The sequence below is a fragment of the Salvelinus fontinalis genome, chromosome 29 (genome assembly GCF_029448725.1).
Source record: "Salvelinus fontinalis isolate EN_2023a chromosome 29, ASM2944872v1, whole genome shotgun sequence".
Classification (NCBI taxonomy): Eukaryota; Metazoa; Chordata; class Actinopteri; order Salmoniformes; family Salmonidae; genus Salvelinus; species Salvelinus fontinalis.
The window spans coordinates 7,778,902-7,793,617 of NC_074693.1; the positions used below are offsets into that span (position 1 = coordinate 7,778,902).

Consider the following 14,716-nt stretch of genomic DNA (forward strand, 5'->3'; position numbering starts at 1 on the left):
CCAAAACTGCCATAAAAAAGCCAGACTACAGTTTGCAACTGTACATAGGGATGAAGATCGTACTTTTTGGAGAAATGTCCTCTGGTCTGATGAAACAAAAATAGAACCGTTTGTCCATAATGACCATCTTTATGTTTTGAGGAAAAAGGGGGAAGCTTGCAAGCCGAAGAACACCATCCCAACCATGAAGTACGGGGGTGGCAGCATCATGTTGTGGGTGTGCTTTGCTGCAGGAGGGACTGATGCACTTCACAAAATAGATGGCATCATGAGGCAGGAAAATTATGTGGATATATTGAAGCAACATCTCAAGACATCAGTCAGGAAGTTAAAGCTTGGTCGCAAATGGGTCTTCCAAATGGACAATGACCCAAAGCATACTTCCAAAGTTGTGGCAAAATGGCTTAAGGACAGCAAAGTCACGGTATTGGAGTGGCCATCACAAAGCCCTGACCTCAATCCTATAGAAAATTTGTGGGCAGAACTGAAAAAGCGTGTGCGAGCAAGGAGGCCTAGAAACCTGACTCAGTTACACCAACTCTGTCAGGGGGAATGGGCCAAAATTCACCAAACTTATTGTGGGAAGCTTGTGGAAGGCTATTCGAAACATTTGGATTAAATGTTAGGAATTGTGAAAAACTGAGTTTTAAATGTATTTGGCTAAGGTTTATGCAAACTTCCGACTTCAACTGTAATTGCAGTGGCCTGCTGAGACCAGTATCTGTCGTTGTTGGTAATAGGAGCCAAAGGTCCGGGCTGGACGATTGGATCTGCCTGAATCTATAAATAGCCCCGCCTGACCTGGTTCAGCACAGCAGGCCAGATGTGTCAGAAACCACTGTCGCTGTCTGTCTGTCACACCATCACACACAGCTGCACTGAACGGTTGTGGTCCAATTCTCTACCCTTCTAGTCAAGTTCACAACACACTTTACACAATTAAAAAGAGTAACAAAACTATGTAGGAAGGGGTGGGGGAGGGTATTGTGAGGAAGAACAATCTCCATGAAATGTACACTTACTCCCCTTGTATGGTGCTAAACTCCCTCAATCCGATTTATACCAATCCAATGTTTTTAAATCCATGAGTGGAGTTAAGTGTCCACTTTAGTAACAGAATGAGGTGTTGTAGTGCATGAGTCAAATAGTAATTCATATACGAGTCAAACAGTAATTCATATACGAGTCAAATATTAATTCATATTTGGGTGCAGGGTTCAAAAGGAATGTACAAAAATCTAAATAAAGAACTGGTGTACATTTTTCCTTTTCCAGTACATGTACACTTTTAGCTACACACACGCCTTGCTTTCCTCAAGAAACTGACCACGACCACTGTTCTCCTCACAGCGGAGTTTAATTCTTTCAACATCTCACAATACACATACTTCAAATGTTGTATGCATACAGTTAGAAATAGTTGGCTGCAAATGATTATATGACATTAGATCTTGTTTTTTTTTTTTTTTTAAACTTCAGTTCAACAAACCAACTATAAAAACTGACATCTGTTATTAGCACAACATAATTGTGTGGGGGGGGGGGTATATAAATCGGAACTTATAAATGTGAAATGACATAATAAAAATCAAGATGATGTCTCAAGTAAAAAAGGTATATCAATAAATACAACCTTCTCAGCATACCATTAAAAACTATTGGCATGTTTCGCAATCAAGTAATACTAACAGACATTATTCCTCTGAATGTGGCGCACAATACAGCAATTAGAAAACCTAGACATCAACAAGTTCAACACATCACCCCAAAAAATAGAAAAATCTGATCCAAATGAAAGTGTTACATTTCAATTGAGAATATAACAAATACATCACCAACCTAGTATATACAATGTTTTCTCAATCACAGTAGCATGGTAGTAGCAAAATCATTGAATAAGCACAAAACTAATGTTTAAAAATAAATTCACACTATATATATATATATTAGTAGAACATTTTGCTTTGCAGACACCAGCATGAACAATAGTAGACTGAAAAAAAGAATCCTGTTTTAATGTTTACATGGTTTATATGGGTTTACATTGCAGAATGAGAGAAACTGTTTTAGGAGAGAAGGATTGCACATAAGGGCTCAAAGTTAACTTGCAACATGAATCACATTCAAGTCTATGTCCCAAAGCATGCCACATCACAGGGGTGGAGTGATCAAGTCTCTTTTAGGAAGAAGTGTTGTCTATATGGCTAAACTCGTACAAGTGTTATCACTCTGGTATCCTGCCTGCGTCTGCCTGCCTGCCTGCGTCTGCCTGCGTCTGCCTACCTGCCTGCGTCTGCCTACCTGCCTGCGTCTGCCTACCTGCCTGCGTCTGCCTACCTGCCTGCGTCTGCCTACCTGCCTGCGTGCGTCTGCGAGGGATGCAGACTTTAGGAGAGAAAGAGAAGCTAGATATTAGGAGGTGATCTGAAAGAGAGAACCAAAATCTCAAACAAAAATAAAGCGGAAAGCGCTCTAGCGCATTACAATAGTTTCCTGCATTAACACTAGCCAATAGTCATGTTGTTATTCTGTATTACGTCATGCATGCATAGAATAACTGGAACGTTCTGGAACCTTCAGGTAGTTCCAGAAAGAGAATATAGTTTTTTAGAACACCTGTCATCATTCACTCTGATGATAGAAGGGAATAAGGGTTTACTCATCCATCCACTCATCCACCCAAAAAATGGCATCTAGATTTTCCTTCCCCACTACAATATGAATATATGTTTCAAGACTATCAAAATAAGTTTAGAAAGGTCTCGTCATGCCTTAAGATCCAGTACTTGCGGTTTATTATTATGAAAGAGAAGTCTGTACACGATTGGCTAACCATCTGTAGTCTGTCTGTTTATCTTTCCTTTACACAATCACACCAATGGACCAGACAATTTAACATTTACCAGCACTTAAATATATAAAAAGCTAAATTGAAAATTATATTAATATCATTAATTTTTTCTTTTTAAATTAAGTTTTACAATAAATGCAGATCTCTTAGTAACAAAGGTACAAAATTATTTCTCACCAAGTGGAAAAAAATGAGGTATTGCAAAAGGAGTTCTCCCATCTTATGAAAAATGTGCCTAAAATGACTACTGAAAAAAATATTTAGAAAAGTAGTGCATAATAAATGTATATGTTCATGACAAAATAATCAGCTATAAAACACTGTACAAAAATCAGCAGGCCATGTATAAAATAATATCTTTATCTCTGTGACAGCAAGTTCTTCAGAGTGTCCCGCTACTAACGTATTCATCCTCCACAGCTAGGATCCACTAGCGTATCCATTCGCCACAGTTCGGATCTATTTCCTCTACACTCCAGTCATGGGAGAGAGAGTGCATCAGATCACCATTAGACTAGCCTGGTTGTCCAGTCTGTCTGTGCTTTAGCCAACTCTCGGTGTTAATTAGCTGGACAAGGATAGGCAGAGGAGTTGGTTAAACACTGAAGCACATACAGGCCAGGACCAGGCTACATACTATGAGTCACTCAGGGAACACTGTAGCTAGCTACCACTGTACTGTGAATTCCTACTAGTACTACAACATTAGCATGTTAGCATCCTGTGCTAATATCCCTGACAATATAAAGTGAGCTAATACTACTGCCAATACCTGAGCCCTGCCTAGACAGCTAGGGCTGTAGTCTGTCAGCTGAAACCTGTCTTTCCAAAGACTGTTTCTCCCCTCTCTCCACAATTCAACATCTTAAAACAGCACTAGCCTTCCTGACCTCCTGAACCTGAAAATGGAGTCTTATAGTCCTTAAACCCCTCAGATAATCAACTGCCGTTGATCACTTGTTTTTAGGCCAATCTTTGGTTTGCCCATTCTGGCTACAAAGAGTCAATTTAAAACCATGATCTAGAAGCACATGCCAGTAATCGCTGCCAGGACCGAGAGGATGATCTTTTCTTAAATAATCCTGCATGTATTCTGAACAGTTTATTTATGATGAAGGGAATTGTCGGTCAGTCTGCCCTTCTGCAGTGGTTTTCTTTGACTATTGAACTTTAACCCGACCAGTTACTCTCAACCTTTGGTTAACGATACAAATATCAATCTAATCCTGCATGCGTAAATTAACAAAAATAAGTGTACCCTTCTAACACACAACTGTTGTAGTTAATATACTGATTGAGGTGCAGCACATAGCTCACTCAAATGTTATATATGTTACTCTTGACAACAAATGTAAGCAGCTTCGCCAGCTAATGTGAGAAAAGAAAGTACAGTCAAGTCAGAAGAAACATTTCTTCTCATATCTAATAATGCATCCAAGTACTCATGCACACCTTAACTTAAATTCAAAACGGGATTTCTTTCACTTAGTTGTCCTTCTTCTTAGCATTTACTGTTCTGAGAAGGTCCGATTTAAAAAAAATAAAGATTAAATTAAGCTTTTAAATTAATTTTCCAAACTAAATAGGAACCAGAAAAAAGAAAAGTGCATTTATTTTCTACAACATAGCCCGTCACCCTCCCTAGTTCCACCTGAAGGATATGTGTCGGGGCCGGTCACCCCCCTCCTTGACCAGTGGCTTGTGGAACTCTCGTCCGGCCCGGGAGTGGATGGCGGCCCAGCAGTACTCACAGTAGTACTGGAGACAGGTGACGTTAGCGCAGAAGAAGGGAGCGAACTTCCCCCCACAGCGTGTCCCCTGGCACTCATCACACAGCTGGTCATCCAGCACGTATGGCTTCACTTCCACCTGGGGGAAAGGGGGAGGACAGAAGGAGAAAGAGGAGATTAAACATACCCAGATGGAATGGGAGAAAAGAGAAACTAGAGGGGAGAAGCTCAGACCCAGCTCCATTTTGTAGCTTAGCTATTGTGTGCGTGAGGTCTCTATGGTTCTTCTCCTGGACAAAATGCACAGCGTATGTGGCTCCGCTAAACTACCAAAGACCAGACTGACTCACCCGTTTGTCGATCTCGCCGTGCTGCAGCTGAACGAATCGAGCGCTGATAGCAGCGATGTAGCTCTGCTGATTGGAGAATGCCACACGGCCCGCTCCTTTAGGGTACTTCAGCTCAGGGTCTGTGTCGATGCCAGCGTAACACACTCCTCCATACAGACGATCCATTATCATGGCCAGCTCCACTGGAACAGTAACACATATAGGCTGATGATGTGGCTGACTGGGTCTGTCACGCCAGACAGTGTTAGCCTGCTGAGCTAAAGCCTAGGTATTACAACTGTAGCTCAGGGACTTAAGCTCTTCCACTCTCTCACCCCATTCCACCCTCCCCCCACCATTCCTCACAGACACAGAAACACAGTCCAGTACCTGCACGTAGAGGACGTGGCACCCCCCCTACAAAGATGGTCTTCCTGGGGTCCAGAGGCTGAGAGCCGTCCATCACAAAGTCACTGTCGTTCAGGTTCCAGGGACGGATCTGGACCTAGAGGAACACACAGGCATGGCCATACAACGTTCAGATAACACCCATATAACACTCAAACAACACCCATATAACACTCAAACAACATCTAGAAAAGGCTGTACCAAATTCCATATAACATCTGTAAAATTATCTTTCAATGTCCATACCATGTCCATACAACTAGATGTGAACCATGGGGGGGTGGACTGGGCTGAACTAGGGAGGTGGCCTGGGGAAATCTCACAACTATTTATATCAGCAGTGCTAGACTGACAAGGAGGACAGACAACTCCAACCAAGAAGTTTAATTACAGTTAAAAACATTTTTAAATAATGCCTGGGTGTGTGGGAGACTCAGACAGACTGTCTCACACTAGCCAGACACACACACACACACACACACACACACACACACACACACACACACACACACACGTAAAGCTCCACTCACAGGCTTGTCCTTGATGGTGGGGCTAGAGACACAGAGGTAGAGCTTGCCATCCTCCTCGATACAGGCATCAATCAGATCCTGGACAGAGCTCTCGTCTTGGAACAGCAAGAATGCATAACCTTGAGAGGGGAAAGAAAGCGCTCAATACTCTCATGACCTTCATCTATTTCCCGGGGGCACCGAGTACTCCCTTCATTACCGGGGCACCGAGTACTCCCTTCATTACCGGGGGCACCGAGTACTCCCTTCATTACCGGGGGCACCGAGTACTCCCTTCATTACCGGGGGCACCGAGTACTCCCTTCATTACCGGGGCACCGAGTACTCCCTTCATTACCGGGGGCACCGAGTACTCCCTTCATTACCGGGGCACCGAGTACTCCCTTCATTACCGGGGGCACCGAGTACTCCCTTCATTACCGGGGGCACCGAGTACTCCCTTCATTACCGGGGCACCGAGTACTCCCTTCATTACCGGGGGCACCGAGTCCTCCCTTCATTACCGGGGCACCGAGTATTCCCTTCATTACCGGGGGCACCGAGTCCTCCCTTCATTACCGGGGGCACCGAGTACTCCATTACCGGGGCACCGAGTACTCCATTACCGGGGCACCGAGTCCTCCCTTCATTACCGGGGGCACCGAGTACTCCCTTCATTACCGGGGCACCGAGTACTCCATTACCGGGGCACCGAGTACTCCATTACCGGGGCACCGAGTACTCCATTACCGGGGCACCGAGTACTCCCTTCATTACCGGGGGCACCGAGTACTCCATTACCGGGGCACCGAGTACTCCCTTCATTACCGGGGGCACCGAGTACTCCATTACCGGGGCACCGAGTACTCCCTTCATTACCGGGGCACCGAGTACTCCCTTCATTACCGGGGCACCGAGTACTCCCTTCATTACCGGGGGCACCGAGTACTCCCTTCATTACCGGGGGCACCGAGTACTCCCTTCATTACCGGGGCACCGAGTACTCCCTTCATTACCGGGGCACCGAGTACTCCATTACCGGGGCACCGAGTATTCCCTTCATTACCAGGGCACCGAGTATTCCCTGGCCAATGTGACCATATCAGACTCACCTTTGGGTGGGAAATAGGACTTGCTCTCAGCCTTGTGGGGCCAATCGACAAACAGGTGACCGAACCGGCGGAAACTGGCAGTGATCTCATCTGAGAATGAAAGAGTCAAAGCTAGTCAGCTACACAGGCTCTTCAAGAACCTGCAATGGTGGTCCACAGCCTCTATGACATCATATGTCAGTGTCCATTACCATAGAAAACAGACACCTCTCAAACCATTGTTTTTAACCCCAAAACAACATTGTAGAAGGTGTATTATTCTGTTCATTGATCAATACCTTCGTCTATATCGGGGGGCAGTCCTCCCACAAACACCTTGCGTGAGTACCTCTCCACTCGCTCTCCGTTGAGCTGCGGAAAACAGTGGGCGGATCCTAAACCAGGAAGTCCCTGGTCACCTGACTCATCCTCTCCGAAGGAGTGCTCGTCCCCCATGGGGAACAGGTTAGAGTGACCTGGAGGGCGGAGAGAAAGAGATACTCAAACCGTACTAACCCAGACACCCTGGATTTATTTGGCCACTTAGCACCCATTTGTGGTTATAATTTTCCAAACCATACTGTGCTGACTCTGATATTTAATTTACACATTGTCCCTTCTAGCAATTATTGTGAATGTTTAACCAGGCCAGCTTGGTATAGCTCTGCTCAGCTCTGTTTGACTCAGTTGTGGGAAAAGGGTAAGATTTTATCCAAATACATTTTTATTGTGAAGACAAATGAGAACCATGATCATGAAACCAACCACAATTTCCTCAAGCACTTGCAACATAATGCTTTGTTCAAGTCCAGTGACAAGCTACCACAGCCAGGTCACAAAAGCCCAGCAGGAAACAGGCAGTCTACAATCATGTCAGGTCATCTTCTTTTTGCTGTCGCGCTCATAACAACCACAAGTGTTGAATGTTATTAATATAGCAATCTGTGAGACGGTCAGTCAGCACGACTGCAACAAAGATGACCTGGAACTCTTCCATGCTTATAGTATTTGGATTGAATTAATACATTTTATTTTGATGTAAAAAAAAAAAGAAGACTAATTTCAAATCCTCCCTGGGGACTTAAGTCTTCCTCTGCGGGTTCAGTCAGGGCCTAGTGAACAGTCAGCAGTCAGGAGGAAAACACACATCTGAAACAGTACCCTATTACACAGCGAGGCCAAACCAGATGTAATCGAGGCTTTGCAAATAATGATATGATGGAAGCTAAAACATGAAGACATTTTGGGTTTAGCTTTACCTCGTCGTCTGCCATAGCTCCTAGCTGCATGTAAAACAAGAGACAACAGCCTTCATACCAACTCTTAACAGCACATGGTTACAAAATAATGTAAATCCCATGAACAAATCGCATCCAATTTACTACCACTATTGTGAATGACTGAACAAAGCTATAAACTTTATAGTATTGAGGCAAAATAACATTTCCATACCATTTATGGGCAAAGACCCATCTCCGCCCTGGTGAGAGAATCCATAGCGACCTGGTGAGGAACAGACAGAAGTCAGTTAGAAGGCAGAATAATATGCGCATTCTAGCGCCACACGCAGCCGCCGCATTCTAGCGCCACACGCAGCCGCCGCATTCTAGCGCCACACGCAGCCGCCGCATTCTAGCGCCACACAGCCGCCGCATTCTAGCGCCACACAGCCGCCGCATTCTAGCGCCACACAGCCGCCGCATTCTAGCGCCACACAGCCGCCGCATTCTAGCGCCACACGCAGCCGCCGCATTCTAGCGCCACACAGCCGCCGCATTCTAGCGCCACACAGCCGCCGCATTCTAGCGCCACACAGCCGCCGCATTCTAGCGCCACACGCAGCCGCCGCATTCTAGCGCCACACAGCCGCCGCATTCTAGCGCCACACAGCCGCCGCATTCTAGCGCCACACAGCCGCCGCATTCTAGCGCCACACAGCCGCCGCATTCTAGCGCCACACAGCCGCCGCATTCTAGCGCCACACAGCCGCCGCATTCTAGCGCCACACAGCCGCCGCATTCTAGCGCCACACAGCCGCCGCATTCTAGCGCCACACAGCCGCCGCATTCTAGCGCCACACAGCCGCCGCATTCTAGCGCCACACAGCCGCCGCATTCTAGCGCCACACAGCCAAGATATTCTAACAACTATAGCTGTTCTGTGATGTACTGAGGAGAATGAGAATTGAGATGAGCAGCAGAACCATCAAAGCATCCAGAGAACTCTGACTTAACAGCCAACCGATTGCGAGACGTGCTCAGAGAGGGGAAATAGGAACGTAATCAGGGTGGATCGACTGGCCTACATTAACAGTGACAGTCTTAGCAATAAAACGTGTCTTCAGAAACGGGATGCCACAAAACGTCATGTTTAATTCATGTTGGTGGAGAGAATGGAGAGCAGAGATGAAAGTGCCAGCATAGAGGTACAACAACAGATAGCTCTGTGAGATTGAGCAGGTTAAGACAGAAGAGTATTTCTCTGTACTCCCACCACTCAGAGGACTCAGTCTTAAATATGGCTGTGCTTCCTCTGCACCTCAGGAATTCAGCAGGATACGTCGTTCAAAAGACTTACATCAAAGAGTATCATCTTTTATGAGCATTCAGTACAACCACACTTGTGTTGGTGCAGCGATTTGAGCTAAGCAGCCATTTCACCAACCAGTCAGAATTATGTGACATCAATCTTCTATCTCTACATAAAAAATATGCCATTACTGTGTGTCCACCTAATATTTTCTCATTGCTTGGAGTATTCCAGAATACCAGGGCCTATATTCACAAAGCATCTCAGAGTATGACTGCTGATCTATGATCAGGTCCCCCCCGACCATATAATCATATTTCTTATTTTCTAAAAGAGAACTGATTCAAGAACACCACTCTTATTCTGAGATGCTTTGTGAATACAGTCCCAGGGTGTTTTTCATACTATGTGAAACAGAGAAACCCACCTTTCAAGGAATCCTGTTCAGCCCTCATAATATCAATCAGACTGTTCTCCAGGGAGTGCATGCTGAAGCCATCAAAGGAACGGGTTCTCTCCTGCTGAGAGAGACAGAGAACACGATGATTAGCCTGCGGTGTTCTATGTAAGAACAGGAAAATAGAACCATTCTGACTCTAGAACCCAGAGGTGGTAGGTTCTAATCTAGACCCTTGACAGAGTTTTGCTTTGATAATAGATGACACCCGTGTTATCCTAGTACTTCAGACCCTCTAAACAGTTACACGGAGACGTTCTGGTGACGCTTATCAACTAAAATACAGACTAAATCTATTTATCTGATTCTACAGAGATAGATAATCTACTGCTTTGTATCACATGCCCCTGCCCCTGTCATGCTGCCCCTTCCATGTGTAACTCTGTGTTGTTGTTTGTGTCGCACTGCTTTGCTTTATCTTGGCCAGGTCACAGTTGTAAATGAGAACTTGTTCTCAACTGGCCTACCTGGTTAAATAAAGATGAAGAAAGAAAAAGACAACTGTCGATAAACAGTGAATTCTTTTCAATGAATCCATTCCTTGAAGTAATCACTGATCTGTATGTGACTGGAAAGATAAAACTAGATTTACGCAAATCCAGGTCATGTCAGATCTGCGATTTTCAAATAGGGCCAAAGCCTGCAGAAGTGAGATGACAGTATGTCAACATTTGTCATACAGGCGTTGTGGCATCTCTAACGCGCTGCATCTTTAACAAGGACAGAAGACTGGGGTTTCCATCCCAAATGGCACCCTATTCCCTATATATATAGTGCACGACTTCTGACCAGGCTCTGGTTAAAAGTAGTGCACTATACAGGGAATATTGTGCCATTTTGGATGAACACATTACCGGAATAGGCCTCATCCTGGCATTCGCTTACCACCACAATGACAGATGTATTATTGGATATGTAGTCTTATACATAGTTACTTACATGTGAGCTGAATCATTTAGTTGGCCTGATTGTCATTGATGTTATCAGACGATCTACTTACTAGACTCTAGTAACTAGATCATATTTGCTCTTATTATTTACTTTGATGTGTACTGTTTTGCACATAATCAAAAGTCCTTAACAAGGCTACATGTGTTGGTTTTAACAATATAAAAGCATGTTTTAACTCCACTTTCATTGTCCTGTAAGAGTGGATGAATATACTTTCCCCTCTACAGTTTGCTCATCTCTGTACTCACCTGGAAAGGGAAGTTGTCAGTGCGACTCATGCTGTCTTCCATCCAAGCCTTGTGGTTGAACCCAGTGTTGTTACGAAGATACTTCTGAGAGGGAACCTGGAAGACAGGAAAATATTCTGTAGGACTGTACCATGTAGTACATGTGGGATAGTAGCATGTGATTGTACCATTGATGTGCATGACAGACAGTTTATATTAAGGCTCAATAGACAACAGTATTAGCTGGATTACAGACTGTAGGCGTGAATAGATTATATCATAACCAACTAAATCAAGCACAATGAGTTTGGCAAAACTTTTAAATGACGGAAAATCATTTACTAGTTAAATTGTAGGTCATTATGATTATGGTTAAGCTACTCATCAGTCTGAGGCCTTCGGGACATCCAGTCTTAGCAGGTATGATGTGCTGTATATCTAGTACAGTGCCAGCTTGTTCCACGGGACATGTGCTGTATAACTAGCTAGAAGAGTACCTGGTTGTTCAACGGGAGGTGTGCAGTATAACTAGCTAGAAGAGTACCTGGTTGTTCAACGGGAGGTGTGCAGTATAACTAGCTAGAAGAGTACCTGGTTGTTCAACGGGAGGTGTGCAGTATAACTAGCTAGAAGAGTACCTGGTTGTTCAATGGGAGGTGTGCAGTATAACTAGCTAGAAGAGTACCTGGTTGTTCAACGGGAGGTGTGCAGTATAACTAGGTAGAAGAGTACCTGGTTGTTCAACGGGAGGTGTGCAGTATAACTAGCTAGAAGAGTACCTGGTTGTTCAACGGGAGGTGTGCAGTATAACTAGCTAGAAGAGTACCTGGTTATTCAACGGGACATGTGCAGTATAACTAGCTAGAAGAGTACCTGGTTATTCAACGGGAGGTGTGCAGTATAACTAGCTAGAAGAGTACCTGGTTGTTGGGGAAAGACTTCTTTAGTGGTGAGATGGAGTTGAGGGCCGTCACCCCTCCGTTGAGGCCCCTGCGGTACTCTCGGACCCCCTGTGACCCTCCCCAGCCACCGTACCCCACTCCAGGGCTCCAGGACGTGGAAGTGGGGGTGGAGGGGGCAGGGCTCTGGTAGCTGCCCCAAGGGGAGGGGGGTTTTGACTGGGCCGGGGCCAGGTGGGGCAGCTGGGTGAAGGCTCCAGAGCGGTGGGGGTGAGGGGGGAAGGAGGGCTGGGGCGGGTGGGGGGAGGCTGGGGAACGGCGGTGCTGCGGGGGGACCCCCTGGTTGTGGGGGTGGTAGTGGTGGGGGTGTGGAGAAGGGTGGTGCTGGGAGACAGGGCCAATCTGGGGGGAGAAGCTACCCCCCACCCCTCCGAAGCCGGGCCCGGCGTGGTGGGAGAAGTTCTGGAAAAGCATCGGGGGTCCGTTAGCATTGGAACCGGCCGGGCCAAAGAACCCGCTCCCAACGTCCTCACTGGCCACGGGGGAGGGGTTGGAGGGTACGGTTGGGGACCAGTTGTTGAAGGAGGTCAGGGAGGAGGTAGTGGTGGTGGACTGGGCTCCAGACGTCGCCATCCCCAGGCTGTCCTGGTAGTCAAACCCCCCCAGCACCGGAGGAGAGTCCATCCCACCCCTAAGCTTCTCCTTCCCACCGCTGCTCTCCAATGAGCCCTTCTCCATGGAGCAGTCCTCAGGTAGAGACCCATCTAGCTCCCCTAGGCCACCTCCGGCCTCTTGCTGCCCAGGGGAGAGGGCCTGCGGCTGGGCCTTCTCCTGCAGGTCCAGGGCTTTGGCCTTGTCGGAGTCAAGGATCTCATCCTGCATGTTACTGTGGGGTGTTACGGAGGGGAACAGCCAGGCACTACCTCCTCCATTGGTGGCCGAGGTGCTATTGATGAATGAAGGGGGGCTGGGGGGGTTGGCGGGGTGATTGAGGTGGGAGGGCTGGGGTTGGAGGTGAGGAGGGATCCTCACGGGGAAAGCAGATTTAATGCCACTGCAGTTATTCTTCACCAGGACTCCGAAGCCGTAGTCGTCCATTTATGAATCCTGGGGTAAAGCCGATGTTTCCTCCTTAACTTGGTTCTTCTTATCTCAGTGTCTTCTAGGCCTATTTCCTACTGTATAACATGAGGAAGGAGAGGAGTGAGGGAGAGAAGGGGGAAAAGTGGGTGAGGGGGAGGTGAGGAGTGAAGGCGTGAGAGAGAAAGGGGGAGGAAAGGGTGATGTAGGGGAAAGAGTGGGTGAGGTAGAAAGGGGGGGAGGGGGGGGTTGAGGACATAAATACAAAGGCTGTCACGCCACAATTTGAGCCTACAGGCCTTCCAAAACAACACCAGCCTCGCCAACTGCAGTGACTTTGCTGCAACTGCAGCCTGCTAGTCCTGTGATGTAACTCAATGAGAAGAAATCATTGACTCGCTCAGCCACCGTAGGCCAAGGCTACATGATAAAATTACACAGACTAAGCATAGCAGTAGCACTAACAAGCCACAACAGAAAACACTCGAGTTAAGCTGCGTAGGTTAGATGTGGTAGAAGCACATAGCACCAACCAGGCAGGCTGGCTACACTGTTAGTTGACGTTTCACTTCCCAAAGGTCGTTATGTGGCTAGCAAGCTAACAGCTGCTGCGTTGGGCTCTGTCAATCAAACACATTGCGATTATCAGTGTTTATCTATATGCAGTGTAGTGGGTCTATGCCCGCGCGTTATAAGTAAGGTAAATACACCAACACCTACCGAATATCTAGATTTTTTTTTCTCTCCAATGACCAACTCCGACGCGACCATTTAAAGCAAATACTGATGACGTCTCTTGTCTGTTCTGAACATACGGTAGCCTAGTTCCCTGTATAAAAGCCGCTAGGGTAATAGCCGACAAGCTACCACAGTAGATACATTGTAGTCGATCTAGCGAGCAATCGACGCAGATAAGCAACAATGTCGACAAGAAATTAAATGTATCCTAAAATTCCACCGACAGCGATATACGGGCTGGATCTGCGGTAATATTGTTATTAAATGGTATGTGTATCTTTAAACGACCTCGTCGGTTTCGTGTCCTGTGTGTTCAATGTCATAGCTTAGCACCAATCGTTGTCATCATAATTTAGCAATTCCAAACTACGAGTACAAACCTGAGTGCAATTCTCTGGTATGACATTACATTTATGAAACTCATTCTAGATCGTGCATTATGTACCTCTAAATTGTCGTCATATCCTTATGGTTCCTAGATGTTGCCATATTTCAGCTTTTTTCCATTTTCTGCATTTCCAAGTCAGCCGGTGCGAATGGTCTCTTCTAGTCGATGACAGCTGGACCAGTCGGTAGACACTTCCGTCTCATAACCCCGCCCCCTCCACCAACTCCCGTCCACAGACTGCAAGGGTTTCCCTCTGCGGCCTCGCCCCTTTCCACAGATGAATGGGGTTTAATTGGATATGTGTGGGGAAGCCACACCCATCTCACGCCTTTTCAGCGAAATGCACATGCATTCAAAACGTTCTCCGCCCAAATAAGGATGTCAAGAAATTCATGGGTGAGAGTTGGACATACAGGAAAATAATGTAAGGAAATCAAACTAGATGTATTTTATACATTCAATACTGCTTGCATTTAAACATCTAGTCAGTCAAGGCTTCTGTGTGATATTCAGCGATGATTAAATGGGT

At 46.2% G+C, this 14,716-nt stretch overlaps 1 protein-coding gene across 5 annotated transcripts; it reads right to left on the reverse strand.

Moving 5' to 3' along the window:
• Positions 1-1,338: 1,338 nt before the first annotated feature.
• Positions 1,339-14,384, reverse strand: LOC129827377 (cytoplasmic polyadenylation element-binding protein 4-like). Of its 5 annotated transcripts, none has more exons than XM_055888159.1 (12): positions 14,245-14,384; positions 12,003-13,159; positions 11,104-11,199; positions 9,875-9,965; positions 8,371-8,421; positions 8,178-8,201; positions 7,218-7,394; positions 6,940-7,029; positions 5,849-5,967; positions 5,301-5,415; positions 4,932-5,113; positions 1,339-4,720 (listed from the first exon to the last, which is right to left on the reverse strand). In XM_055888159.1, exons 2-12 carry the CDS (start codon positions 13,077-13,079, stop codon positions 4,493-4,495), a joined length of 2,250 nt encoding a protein of 749 aa, XP_055744134.1. In that variant the 5' UTR covers positions 13,080-13,159; positions 14,245-14,384; the 3' UTR covers positions 1,339-4,492. The 5 variants fall into 5 exon arrangements, with proteins under 5 accessions (XP_055744134.1, XP_055744133.1, XP_055744131.1 ...); XM_055888158.1 differs by having other exon boundaries at positions 9,875-9,968; positions 12,003-13,156; positions 14,245-14,383; XM_055888156.1 differs by having other exon boundaries at positions 9,875-9,968; positions 14,245-14,383.
• Between the last annotated feature and the right edge of the window lie 332 nt (positions 14,385-14,716).

Excerpts from the sequence above, each read along its gene's own strand:
- LOC129827377 (XM_055888158.1), bottom strand. The coding sequence starts at position 13,079 with ATGGACGACTACGGCTTCGGAGTCCTGGTGAAGAATAACTGCAGTGGC. Across the intron at positions 11,200-12,002 it reads AGTCTTTCCCCAACAACCAG|GTTCCCTCTCAGAAGTATCT; the intron begins GTACTCTTCTAG and ends CCTGTCTTCCAG. Across the intron at positions 4,721-4,931 it reads ACGGCGAGATCGACAAACGG|GTGGAAGTGAAGCCATACGT; the intron begins GTGAGTCAGTCT and ends CCTTTCCCCCAG.